Raw genomic sequence first — 14,402 nt, 5'->3', positions numbered from 1 at the left:
AATCATTCATCATGACCAAGTGGGGTTCATACCAGGTATGCAAGGATGGTTCAACATTAGAAAAACAATCAATGTAATCCACCACATAAATGAAATGAAGTAAAGGTCCTTCTTCCCTGGTCGACCAGGGTCTTCACAGCCCCCAGCTTTCTGCTTTGACTCAATATATGCCCCGAGTGCCTGCCTCTCTATTAGTCATTCCAAGAGAGAAAGGCCTTGAGCATTCAGAAGGCTAACTCTCTTGTTTTGACCCACTCCCTTATGGGAGTCTAGTGGAAATGAGTTATGTGGGTGATTAAATATGTGCATCCTTCTGGCCTGGGTAAAGTATCTTAGGCTGGACTGGGGTTACCAAGACAATACAAGATAACTTGGTTACCCACTTCTCCCCTTGAGATGTACTCCTATTTCTAATCTACCCTTCCCAGTTATTTTTTACACAAAGACTCTTTCAGAAAATGATAATATCCATATGGCACACTGGGGACATAGGGACGTTGCCATGGTAGAGACCACAGGCCTAGGGCCATAGCTGTAATTAGCCTGTCCACAGTGCACCAGTCAGGAAACTCGTCTGGTCTTCTTCTCAGATAGAACTACTTACACAGGGACCTGCCCTTGGCTACATTCTCTTCATTCCCACTATAGAAAAAGGAGGGGAAGATGAGCCAGGCTTATCCAGAAGCTGAGGTGACATATAGAGTGGGCAGGACAGGGCCTACACAGCCTCTCCCTCCCCAGAATTAGGCCCTCCAAAGCCAGTTGTTGAGTGATCATAGCAGGTTTATGGACAGTTCATCTGTGGTTGTTTTAATAAGAGGGTAGTAGGTGGAGTGGGGAACATCCACAACCCCTTCTGTGCCTGTGGAACATACTCTGGCATATGTAATGTCTGGAGCTCGCCATGTGCCTATCACAGAAGCCTCATCTAAGAACACAAGGATGAAACCCCTGTAGGTGGGCTTCACCTAAGTGCGCTTGATGAGTAAGGGACATCTAACTATGACTCTCTGGGGTCTCAGCCACAGTGGACTAACATGTGGCTTTCTTTTTTCAGCAATGGACAACCTGCAGGAGAGAGCACTACACATCCGAAAAGTTCTCCTGGTCCTGCCCAAACCCACTCTGATCATAATGAGATACCTCTTTGCTTTCCTCAATCAGTGAGTAGCTTTTCTAATGAGCCTTGGCTTTGGCTGCTAGAGGTTTACATAAGGACCCATGTCTATCTGTTCATCCCCACAGATACTTAATAATACTACTGTGTACTAGGCCTGTGATAAGAATTCTGGGCTGTAAGATTACATTGGTAAATTGACATCGTTTAGCTTATGTTCCAGAGAAGGTAAGACAGTAACAGATATGTTAGATAGTAATGAGTGCTTTGGGAGCTGTGGTGGCATAGTGCCTAACACATTTGACTGCTCACCAGAAGGCTGGTGGTTCAAACCTACCAGCCACTCCTTGGAAGGAAGATTGGGTAATCTACTTCTGTAGAGATACTGCCTTAGAAACCCAAGGAGGGGTCACTATGAGTTGGAACCAACTCGACAGCAGTGAGTTTTTTGGTAATGAGTGCTTTAAAGACAAATGAAGAATAAGAAAGCGGAGAGAGAATGTAGAGCCTACATAGGGGCGGGGGGTGAAAGGGAGAGCTCCTTTAGGTGAGTGGTCAGGAAAGGCCTCTCTGAGAAGTGTCTGAGCTGCATTCTAAATGAAGTGAAAGAAGGAGCAGTGGGAATGTTCAAGACCAGAGGATCACGGTAGTGGGTTTGGATTTAAGAAGCAATTGGAAGGTTTTAGAAAGCAGAAGAATGCTGTGGTGTAATTCATATATTTAAAAAAAAAAAAAAAACTTCAGCCCCTGTGTGGAGAATTTACTATAAAGGGTCAGGAAAAGAAGCAGGGAGACCTATTTAGAGGTTTTGTAGTGTCTAGTCCAGAAGCAATGAGGCTTAGACTGGGGTGGTGCTGATGGAGGTGGTGAGGAGCAGTCAGGTTGGGATATGTTTTGAACATAGCATTGACAGGACATGATGATGGGTTGGACGTAGAGTGTGAAAAAAGAGAAAAATTAAGATTGGCTCAATTTTAAGTGTTTGGCATGAACAACAAGGAAACAGTGATGCCATATAAGATGTGGAGGAAGGAATCAAGACAAATTACCAATGTGGACATGCTCATTTGAGCCACCTATTGGGAGCTCTGGTAGCATAGTGCCTAAGGCACTTGACTGCTAACCAGAAAGCTGGCGGTTCAAACTCATCAGCCACTCCTTGGAAGGAAGTTTGGGCAATCTACTTCCGTAGTGATACCACCTCGGAAACCCAAGGAGGGGTCGCTATGAGTTGAGTCTGACTCGATAGCACATAACAACAACAACAACAACAACAGTTGGACATCCAAGTGGAGATTTTAAGTAGGCAGTTGAACATGGGAGTCTGACACTCAGGGAAGAAACCTGGAGTAGGGATATTAGTACAGGGATCATCCATGTGTTGGTGGTATTTAGCTGAGTTAGTGGCTCCTGCCTGAGACCTTTCTGGGGCATATACACCATCATTTAACTCATTGCTGCCCTGCCAAGCTGCAGAGGTTCTAGCTCTGCAGGCTGTCTCTTCTGTATAGTCGTGTCTGCTCCCTGCACAACCTGGGCCCCAACTCAGCATTTCAACTGTCTTTGAGTCAAAAACCCATAATGGCTAACACGGACTGTTCACGTGCAGCCCAGAGTAGGCTGAGGTACTTATGCTTGAGTTGGTCACCTTAGGGCCACCAGTCCTTGTCTCCTCTCATTGACTAATACCTGCCCTCAGAGTAACTCCAGTCATTTCCCCTGAGCAAGTAGTATGACGGTAGTGGGTAAGCAGGTATGGGGGTCAAGTTCCTCCTGGGAGTTACTGTGCGTATAAACACAATGGCCTGATTCTTTTCCCCCCATTTTCATCATGCTAAAAGGACTGCGGAGGGCTAATTACAGGAGGAGAGATAAATAGACTAAGCAATGTGGAGAGCTGGAGATGGCAGCCACTATTGAAAACATGGGTATGGCACCAATTCAAATTATTATTTTCGTTTTGTTTTACTTTTTCTCCTAGTTAAAAAAAAAAAGACTGATTTTCTTATCAAAGTGTTTCACTGAAGGATTCATTTGCTCACCAAAGCAGCATTAATAGTCACATTTCATAAAATAATAAATAAAATACAGGACTCAGGTGGTAAAGAAGACCACCCATGGGCGGCTGCCAGGTGATAAGTGTGCTGACTGATAGGTATAGCTGTAGTTAGCCCATAGCTCCTGGTGAGACTCTGCCTGGGCCCAGATTTTCAGGACCCTTCTTTGTTGCTCTCAGTTCTGGATGTGTGTTTACTCTATTCCTTGATACTGTTTTTTCTTGGGTTGTATGCATCCTCAATCTCAAGGAACCTTTTTTTTTTAAAAAACAACAACAAAAAGCATGTCTGCCCAGCAGGTCTTGTTAACAATTAATCTTTTCCTTTTCAGCATTGATATTATCTATTGCTGTTTATATAACAAATTACTTTTAAACAGTAAACATTTATTACTCATAATTTCTGTAGGCTGAGATTCCTGGGGTAGCTTAGCTGGGGGTCTTGGGCTCAAGGTCTTATAAGCTTGCAGTGAGGGTATTAACCAGGGCTGTAGTCTCATTTGAAGGCTTGACTGGAAGAAGACCTACTTCTAAGTTCACTCACATGGTTATTGGCAGGATTCAATTCCTTATGGGTTATCGGACTAAGGGCCTCAGTTCCTGGCTGACGGTTGGCCAGAGTTTCTTTTTTTTCCTCACATGAGCCTCTCCACAGAGCTGCTCACAACATGTCAGCTGGCTTCCCTCAGAGCAAGCAAGTAAGAGAGCTTCCAAGACCACCGTCTTTTTATAACCTGGTTTCAGAAGTGATATCCCATCACCGCTGCTGCATTCCATTCACCAGAAGTGAGTCATTATCTCTAGTTTACACTCAAGGGGAGTGAATTATGAGTGTGAATACCAGGAAATCACAAAGTCCCTATTAGAGGCTGCCTACCACAGTATGCATAATACCTAGCAAGCTTTTGCCCCCAACAAAGTGTGGGTAGCTCCTCTTCATTGCAGCTGACTCTATGCTTGCCTTTTGAAACCTGATTTTTTCAGATGCCAAACAATATAGTTCTGTAGACTCTTGCTGGAGTCTCAGGGTGGTGCAAACAGTTAACACACTCAGCTGCTGACTGAAATGTTGGAAGTTTGAGTCCACCCAGAGGTGTCTTGGAAGAAGGGCCTGGTGATCTACTTCTGAAAAATCAGTCACTGAAAACTCTGTGGAGCGCAGTTCTACCCTGACACACCTGTGGTCACCATGAATCAGAATTGACTTGATGACACCTGGTTTAGTCTTTTGCTAATCAAGTGAGGTCCATAGACCAGCAGCATGTATAGCATCCAGGAAAGTGTTAGAAATGCAGACTCTTAGGTCTAAGACCTATGAAATCACAAAGTCTTTAGTTTAACAAGACCCCGTGGTAAGTCACATGGATAGCAAAGTCTGAAAGCGTCACTGTAGGTCCTTACATTTTGTACCCAATCTGAAAGAGTGAATCAGTCATGCCTGTCTCATGATTAACACTACCTAACTGTACTCCAGAAAAGCTGAGCCTTCCTCTAAACCTTACCAATTTCCAAATGCCTCCTGGTTTGGAAGGAGTCTGTGTGGACCCTTCTTACTTTCACAAGGAGCAAGCATTTGGCTCCTAAATACAGCTGGACAAGTAGAAGTGTATCTGGATTGTCTTGGAAACTCACTGATGCTCCTGTATGTATCCATTCACTTATTTAACACATATTTATTAAGCATCTTTTTTAACCTATCAGCCGCCCCAAGAGAGAAAAGACCTGGTAATCTGCTCCTCTAAAGCCTAGGAAACCTTATGGGACAATTCTACTCTGTCCTATAGGGTTGCTATGAGTTGGAATTAACTCTACGGCGTACATGAACAATAATAATGTGCCAGGCCTTTGTAGATGCTGGCTATATCATAGCATACCAAACGGTCAAGGTCTCTGTCCTCATGTAGGTTACATGCTGCTGGGGGAAGACAGACAAAATAAATCAGTACATATAAAATATATCAGAGGATAAGTGCTGTAGAGAAAAACAAAGCAGATAAGGTGTTTGGAGAATGCCACAGGTAAGAATGAGGGTTTACTCTTTAATATGCAGTTGTCAGAGGAGACCTCACTGAGGTGACAGTGGCAGCAAGCTAGGAGGAAAACCAAGAGACAATAGTGCCCCAGAAACCATGTGGAGAAAGTGTTTCAAAGGAGACCAGTCCTTGAGTTATAGGCTCTGACAGATCAACTAAGAAAAAGACTGAGAATTGACCGAGCAGGATGGGTATCATTGTGGCCTTGATGAGTGCTGCTTTGGTGGAGTTGTTGTTGTTGTTGTTTGCCGTCGAGTCGGCCCCGACTCATAGCGACCCCACCTTGGGTTTCCGAGGCAGTATCACTACGGAAGTAGGATTGCCCAACCTTCCTTCCGAGGAGTAGGAGGGCAAAATCCTGGGGCGTAGGTTTAAAAGAGAAGAGATGGAGAAGAATTGGAGATGGCAGATGCAGACCAGTCTTTCAAGGAATTTTATTATAAAGAAGAGCAGAGTAATCCCCACAGTAACTGGGTGGGGATATAGAGCTAGGATGAGAATTTTCTTTTAAGATGGAAGGAATTACTGCATGTTTGTATACCAGTGGGAATGATCAGAGAAAAAATTTTTAAAGTTGATGATGGAGGAAAGGGTAAGGACAGTTGCTTGAATAATATTCTGGAAGAGGTGGAAAACTGAAAGTCCCACTGCCATTGAGTCAATTCCGACTCATAATGACCCTTTCAGACAGTGTAGAACTGCCCCGTAGGGTTTCCAAGGCTGTTAATATTTACAGAAGCAGAGTGCCTCATCTTTCTCCCACAAAGCAGCTGGTGGGTTTATCAGCAAAATGTCTTAGCCACTGTGCCACCAGAGCTCCTAGAAGAAGTAAGAGAGGGTGGAATTTACTGCACAGGAAGGAAGGCAAAACACAAGAGTTAATAGGTGTGGGGATCATGGAACATGAATGAAGGTGACATTATGGGTAAAGGGAGTCAGGGAATGCCTTTGAAAGACCATCTGAAAGAATCCGTGAGAATTATCTTTCACTTCTTGTCTCTCAGCCCTTCGGGGATGTCCATGGAAGGCTGTGATAGCATAGATCTATAGAGGGAAGTTGTGATTTCTCCTATCAGGAAAGCCTTTAAAGGCCTGCTGGTTTCTCATCTGTAGGTTTTGACTGGGGTTTTGGTGAATAATATAATTTTCCTTTATCTTTCAAACCTCAGATCAACTCTGATGCATAACATCTTACCCATAGTCTATTGGTTGTTGCCAAAGCAAACCCCTGGGGCCTATGAAGTTGAAAGTTTGTGAGTGAAATGTCATGTATTTAAAACAGTCTGTCCAAAGCTTAGTGCTCTGCTCTGCTTGAGGAGTTGCGGTTTTGACTTTGGGATCTAGAGCCCTTAGTTTATTAGACAGTGCCTGCCAGGGGGTAAAAAAGATAGGTAGATTCCTGTAAATTAATCACTGCCAGATGTTGGCAGCCCCGCCTTCCATTTCCTGCTTAGAATCAAGGATCTGGTAACGAGAAGCAATCAGGATATTATAATTACAGGAAAAAATAAATTCACCACCACCACCTACGTGCCAGGCACTGTGCTTAATGCTTTATATACATAATCTCATTTAATCCTCAAAACAGCCCTGTAAAGGAGACACTCTTATTGCATCCATTTTGCAATGGAAAAGTTAGAGAAGCGGAACAGTCATGGAACTAATAAGCACTGGAGCTAGGACTCAAAACCAGGTCTGTTTAACTCTAAAATTCTTGGAATGTTTTTGTTTTTTTCTCATTTAATCAAAGAAGCAGAGATGCATCATTGAAAATTTAAAAGTCCAAAAAAGTACATGATGAAAAACAAGTTTTCCACCCTATTCTTCATTGTCTCATTCCCCCCAAAAAACCCTGTACTCCTACAACTACCAAAAACCCAAACCCACTGCCATCAAGTCGATTCAGACTCATAGCAGCCCTATGTGCAGAACATTTTTAGGATGCATAAAAGATGATTATTCAAAGCAATTAGGAGAATAAAATAGAGTACAAGTCTCAGAGGAGATTGTATGTAAATAAGTCAACACCAAAAAAAATTTTTTTAAAGAGGAAACTGTTACAAATATATACACTACAAACATTTCTTTAAAAATAAAAATCCAGTGTTGAGGTCTTATATTGGATATAACCTTCAGGGTCTTTAAGGGTTATTAACACCATGACATTTTATACAAAATTATGTGCATTTATATGTGCACATACAAGAATTTTTCTAGGGAGAGAATTCCCAATATCTGTCAGATTCTTGAAGGAGCCTGTGGTCTCCAAATAGTTAAATACCACTGCTTTGGCCCCTATACTTTGGTATTCCCATTGTAGATTGGAAGAGAAAAGAGGATTTTGGTCTATATTTTGATGAGAGTAAGGAAATGGACTTCAGCCCATGAGACCACAGGTCATGAAGCTGTGTCCTCCTCCAAGTGCTGGTGATTGTAACCACCAAGGAATTGACAGTCCTTACCTTCATAGGCTTGACAAGATTTCTTATCTTCCACTAAATTTTTAGTTGGGTGTCTCAGGGCTAGAGTTTTGTTTCCCTTTGACTATCAGGCTTCCCAGAAATTGCTGGTTTTCTTCCGTGTTACCAAAACATTGTCAGATCACATTAAAGAAATAGGGTCATCCTCCATTCTTGGCCCTCCATGGTATTAAAAAAAAAAAAAAAACTCACTGCTGTCAAGTTGGGCCCGACTCATAGCTACCCCTCCTTGGATTTCCGAGGCGGTATCGCTATAGAAGTGATTGCCCAACCTTCTTTCTGAGGAGTGGCTGGTGGGTTTGAACCGTCAGCTTTCTGGTTAGCAGTCCTATGTCTTAGGTACTACACTACCAGAGCTCCCTCCATGGTACTAGGAGTTGGCTAATCTGGCATTAGCCAAAACTGTAGCCTTGTAGCACCTTATGCCTCAGTTGTCCCTCATGAGGTTACCAAAGTCATTATCTCTCTTTTCTCTCTCCAGTTTTAATTTGACCAAGGAATCCCCTTGGAAACTTCCCCCAGCCTTAGTAAAATCACTGCTCCCATTGAACTCAGGAGCCAGGGATAGCTTGTAAAATTCAGTCTTTATGAAACCTGTGAAGCAGCCCAGCCACTGAGCTCTATGACCTCACCCATCACAGGCCTCTCCTACACTTGATTCTAGGTCCTATAGAGCAGTGATTCTCAACCCTTTTTCTTTGTGACAGTTGTTCACATGCATCATACCACTACTCAGTCCCTGCAATGATTGTCTAGGGACAACAGGATACATATCAGAATCTCCAATGAAGGAGAAGACCACTGAGTTGGAGAGAGATTAGCTCGGTAATTTGAGCCTGGATTTGAAGTACACTAGAAATAAATTCTGCCCAATTCTGAAAAACAGCCACTTAGGTAAAGGCTGCTGAGTCACTTCTAGTTAAGGATCAAAAGGCTTTGAGTTCTTCTCAAGGTCTGTTAGAATCAGGTGCTGAGGACTCTGTGCTGGTGTCCATGAGCAGGGTATAACTCCTTAGCAAAGCTGACAGTTCTGAGGCCAGGTGGGAGAAAATATCTAGAGCTGACCCAGCCTTCAGTGCCTGGACAGGCAGGGACCAATGGGGACTCAGCTGGTATAGTGGCTTATTGAGAGGTTTGGGACCTATGCCAGGTTGGAGATTTGGCTGAAACATCTGCTAGCTGAGAAGGAGGAGTTCCCAGGATAAATAAATACCCAGTAATGAAGTTAGTCTACATCCAGAGGAAGCCTGAGCAGAAGCTAAACAGCAAGCTGACCTTTTCCTGAATAAATCTTCCATGTAGCAATAGAGGAGGATATTATAAGAATGGAAACCAACTGCATTAGCTATTCAGAAGGAAATTCACTGCCTTGATAGAATACAAGAGCTAATTGGTTGGCTATTTCTTTTCTTAATAGGTCTAGAGCCTAGAATGGAAATTCTCTAATTTTGGTATGAAAGAAAATGCACAATACATAGTGCCTGTGTCCTCTGACCATATAATTACCAGAGCAGCCTGAGGGTCTCCGTCTGCTCCATCAGCTTAGTAGATTGGTCTGTGGGAGCCTGTCCAGCTCTGCAGAGTGGATTTGGCTGATAAGGTCCCAGGTGGGGTGGTAAGTAGGATTTGAAAGGAGAGCTGGAGAAAGGAGAGAGGTCAGAGCTGCAAGGAGATGACTCTGCTCCTTTCTCACCAGGATGGAATGTTCTAGGCACCTCCACTTTGCCTTTCCTTGGCACCCAAATGACCGTCACGGTTGTCATTCCCTTCTCCCCCGCTCTGCTTTCTGGAAGGACTCGCATGTCCGGGAAGGCAGGTGGCAATTTGTGGACCTTCTGCTTTTGCTCTTGGCAGTGCCTCCTGTGATTGTATTTTCTGGGCATTCATGCAAGTGCTCTCCAGCTTGCCCCCTTTCCCTTCTCCTCCAGTTTATCACAGTTCAGTGAAGAGAACATGATGGACCCCTACAACCTCGCCATCTGCTTCGGGCCCTCGCTGATGTCAGTGCCGGAGGGCCACGACCAGGTGTCCTGCCAAGCCCACGTGAATGAGCTGATCAAAACCATCATCATCCAGCATGAGAACATCTTCCAAAACGCCAGGGAGCTGGAGGGTCCCATCTACAGCAGAGGGGGAAGCATGGAGGATTATTGGTAAGGGGCTCAGGGCTAGAGGAGGGGAGGGAGTCACCAACACACTGACACAGGGGCCAGATGGCTAATAGAAAACCAAAGAAAAGACCAAGATCCTCCCAGCCTCCCACTTACAGGCTTTTCAGGCTGCCAAGATTTGAGGGTGGTACAGGCAGTCCCCACCTTGACTCAACCAACAGAGCTAGTATCTCTCTTCATGCCACCTCCCTTTTTTCTGAGTTCTGAGTGGTGAGGGACCATTCTCAAAGATGATGGCAATAGCAATAATAGTAACATTAATAATCTCAAAGAGAGAAAAATCTCTAAAGTTGTTTAAGGAACTGCTGTTCATCAGTCGACAGTATCTCATACCCTGCTGTGTGCTGTGTACTGAGAGAAGCAGTCCTCGGTCCCAGGGGAAAACTCAGATATGAGGCATCATTTCCTGACTATGAGTTTGTAAGATGGTAGTTTAGAATGACTTCAGACATTTGGGAAGAAGAAGGATAAGCTCTGTTTCCAGCAGATTAGGCAGAGTCCCACTCTGAAATGGGACACATTCTATGGGGCAAGGTTTGTCATGACTGTAGCCGGGGAATGGAGATCTAAAAGGAATCCCTAGAGTACATCTTTGCTCTACTAATTCACTGTTTTCATTTTACAGTTGAAGTCACTGCAACCCAGAGAGGCCAGTGACATCATCTTTCAGGCCACCGCAGTGGCAGGGATTCAATCCTGATCTCATCTCTTAGTACAGGACACCATCCACTACCCCACACAGCCTCCCAGGTTACCACCTACAGTGTCATTTTCCCACTAATCACAAAGACAACTGCTTCTCTCCTCTGCTCCCTCCTCCACTGCTCTCCCCCTAAATGATGGTTCAGCTCAAACTGGAAGCATAAGCCAGCCCAAATCGGATTCTGTCTGAGTTCATCTGAATTCAACATCTGGAACCAATTCTGCCATATTCCCTGTAGCTATTGACTGAGGTCAGGGAGGACAGGGGAGGTTGTTTACTTAATTAGAAGCCAATTGGTCCATGCTTCTCCCCGACCCCTACAGAAGGAGCCTCCTGCCCAAGGAGTAAAGAAAATGATATTCATGTGTCTGTGAACATAACATCAGTCAGATCCTTGGCTTTACTCTTCTCTGCTACATTGCACATCCTAGCACCTGGGTCAGTGTTGGAAAAACATAGGCTTGTCAGCTTGGAGAGAAAGGATTTTGTCATTGACAGATGGTAGGGGGTAACTGGGGAGTAGTTGTCAGCCTCCTAGCTGATAAGCTCCAGGGAACTGAACTTACACATGTGACCAGAGAGTTGTTTTTCCCCCTTGCATGAATGATTGGATTAATGAGAAGCTTTGGAATAATGATCCCAATTCCTACTTTATCTTTCTTCTAAAGTTGCCCAGAAACTCTACTGCCTTCATTGCCCAAATATCCAACTGCAGGCTCCAGGCTATTCCATAGGATCGAGAGCCCCCACAGCCCTGCTCACCAGTCCCAGCCCAGTGGCACAGGTAGCATCCCAAAGGGGTGTGACCCATATAGGCAGAGAAAAGTGGGCACCTTTCTCCAGTTTTCTCCAAAGTGCCTTCCCCAGGCCACTGTGTTTGTTGTGCATCAGGCACTTCTTTGCAGTCTTTGGGAACACCACAAGATTAGTCAGGGAACCTTACAACCACAGCCTGGTGGGAGGTGTCTGGGCCTCAGGCCAGAAGCACACAAGGATCAAGAGTCAGTGACCTTGGGATGAGTGGACTGTCTGACCACTGTATTCACACCCCGTCTGAAGGCTTCCATACTCTCCCCTCCCTTGGAAAGAGAGAAAAATGCCAGTGAAGTGAGTAAGACCAATGAAGGAGGTGAGAGAAGGGTAACAAGAGCCCTGGAGAATGACCAGAACAGCCAGGGAAGGGGAGCTCCAGCTGCTTGGCCTCCCTGCAGCGGTGGAGAGGAGAGGCAAATCCCATTTCACCACCCTTACCAGCCCCAACAACCTTCCTGAGACTGGAACTTGGTTTTCTAGGACTGCCTACGTGTGATGAGGTGGTCTTCTGAGAGCTCAGATGTTGGTGGGCCTGCAGTGTGTTATTGAGGGTGTGGTTGTGGAACGAAGAAGCGTAGGGTTTTAGAGTTAGAAAGGGCCTTAAAGATGGTCATATTACCTTTGTTGTTGTTGTTACGTACCGTCGAATCGGACTCAACTCGTAACGACCCCTCCTTGGGTTTCTGAGGTGGTATCACTACGGAAGTAGATAGCCCCGTCTTCCTTCCAAGGAGTGGCTGGTGGGTTTGAACTGCCAGCCTTCTGGTTAGCAGTCAAGTGCCTTAGGCACTACACTACCAGAGCTCCTTAGAGCAGTGGTTTTCAAAGTAGAGTCCCTGGACCAGCAGCACCTGCATCACATACTTCTTACAGATGCAAATTCTTGGGCTTCACACCTACCTACTGACTCAAAAACACCAGGGTAGAATAATCTGACTTTTTCAGAAGCCCTCCAGGGGATTCTAATGTTCCCAGAAGTTTGAGAAATGGTGTTCTGGTGGATGGCCATGTAAACTAACTCACAGACCTTAGGAAAAACAAGCCCTTGCCTTGTATATTCTGAGCATCTGAGGGTTTCTAGACTGTCACCAGTCTCATCAGAGGGTTTTCAGGCCCAGGAAACAATCAAAAATTGTGTCCATGTTTTCTGATAAAGAGGAATCCCTACTGATGTTCTTCCAGAATGTTCTCTGGCATCTGGGAAACCTTGGAACTGCCTTAGTCTACATGGAGTGCCTTCTAAACTGGTCACTTGGTCTTTGAGGAACTTCCTAGGACTGTGTGATCCATCGCACGGGGAGGGAGAGGCTACAATGCTCAAGAGTAGAAGCAGCGAGGCGTAAGGGTTTAAGGAGGTGGTAGTATTTCCATAGGACTGCCTAGAAAGACTCACTTGTTACTACCTGCTGCCTGAGAAGGGAACTTTAGAAATGAAGAGGGTTTTCTCAGGAAATAAGATTTTCCTGGTGCCCATCCCCATGTTTTCTAATGTGTATGAGCCAGGACAGCAAAAGGAGAAACCACTTTCCTAATAACTTCCCAGGCAATCCACAGTTCCCTACCCTGGTTGTTTTCAGATTCCATGCATTTTATTTTTTCAAGAACTTGACCCAGCTTTTAACCCCTGCTCTCTTGTGGAGTCTAGCCCACAGCAGATGCCTCTTCCCCTATCTTATTTCCACCCAGCCCTCTGACTCACCTCCCACTTTCTCACCAGTAGAGAGACCAGACCACAAAGCAACCTTGAGGCATCAAGCAAAATGAGGAAGAAAGAAAAGAAGTACCACTTTAAGGACTCCCTTTGTGCCGAACTCTTTACTAAATTATTTCATCGTATCCTCACACAACTCTGTGAAACATATAGATCATTATCTTTAATTTGTACATTAGACAGTTGAAACTTAAAGAGGTTAAGAAACTGCTCCAGCGTCACATAGCCACCAAGTGTCGGGGTTTTCAGATCCAGTTGTGTCTGATGCTTAAGCCTGTTGTTTCCCTCCCACCGTATTTTCTTCTTGAGAATAGGGATCCTGCATAATTCACATAGACAGCCAGCCCTTCAGGAGTTGAGTTGTTCTATGTTTTCTAAAGAATTTACTCTGTAAGTTCAAAGAGGCTTTCCTTTCTCTCAAGATAGTCTTAAGTCCCAAGTAGTTTCAAGTCGTTTTATACCAAGAACTACACTAGAGAACCTCTGGAGCCTTCTGTTTCATCATGAGCACTTGTTTGTTGTGTGTAACTAGGGTACTGAGAGTATAAGATTGCTTCCATGCCCTTATATGAAGGGGAAGACAAAAATTCCCTAAGTCAAAGCCTGATGTCCTGGTCACTCTTGCTTCTGTTGCAGTGATAGCCCTCATGGAGAGACTACCTCGGCTGAAGACTCAACGCAGGACGTGACTGCAGAGCACCACATGAGCGATGACGGTATGAGGCCCTGTTTCCTGGTCAGTGGGGCCATCAGAGATGAAGCAGAAGAAGCGGTTATATATCCTGCACTCCAACCCAGCAGTGCCTTTAGGACAGGCAGAGGGCTCAATAACCCCTCACTTTCATTCCTTCCCTTCCTTGGAGAGAGAGCCCACCTTCTCAAATAGTTCGAGAACGGTCCCCGTTTTAAACTAGAATTTAATACCTCTGGTAGCTCTTCACTCTTCTTGCTCCAACTGCCTGCCACTCATTCACCTCCTAGCTCCTTGCCTGGCCTGAGACCAGCATGACTCCCAGTGCCCTGTCACAGCCCAGACTCCTGCAGGTAGTTGGAGAATAAAGCCAAGGAGAGTTCATTTGAGAAACAGTTAGCCTGGGGAATAGAGAAGCTCGATGCCAAGAGCCTCACAGAAGCAAGCCAGGGGGAAGCAGGAATCATAATGCAGAAACCACACACTTTCACGCCTGCCGACTGGAAAAATTGACCCTTTCCAAAGCACAGCGCTGGGAGTGCTGAGCAGCCTGGCCGGTGTGCATCAAGAGGTAGAATGCTCAGCTGTCATCCGCAGGCCCCTCGGCAGTGCCCATGATTTATTAGG

At 45.0% G+C, this 14,402-nt stretch overlaps 1 protein-coding gene across 1 annotated transcript in view; it reads left to right on the top strand.

The window, feature by feature from the left end:
- Window positions 1-14,402, top strand: part of SRGAP2 (SLIT-ROBO Rho GTPase activating protein 2) — a 351,569-nt gene that overhangs the window by 324,592 nt on the left and 12,575 nt on the right. The window contains exons 16-18 of the mRNA XM_042782562.1: window positions 1,058-1,163; window positions 9,615-9,839; window positions 13,721-13,800. Coding sequence (XP_042638496.1) covers window positions 1,058-1,163; window positions 9,615-9,839; window positions 13,721-13,800 — 411 coding nt within the window. The remainder of the gene's footprint in view (window positions 1-1,057; window positions 1,164-9,614; window positions 9,840-13,720; window positions 13,801-14,402) is intronic.

Source organism: Orycteropus afer, unplaced genomic scaffold (assembly GCF_000298275.1).
Source record: "Orycteropus afer afer isolate SDZICR_OR568_19922 unplaced genomic scaffold, OryAfe1.0 scaffold00013, whole genome shotgun sequence".
Taxonomy (NCBI): domain Eukaryota; kingdom Metazoa; phylum Chordata; class Mammalia; order Tubulidentata; family Orycteropodidae; genus Orycteropus; species Orycteropus afer.
This window is presented reverse-complemented; position numbering and strand designations above follow the sequence as displayed.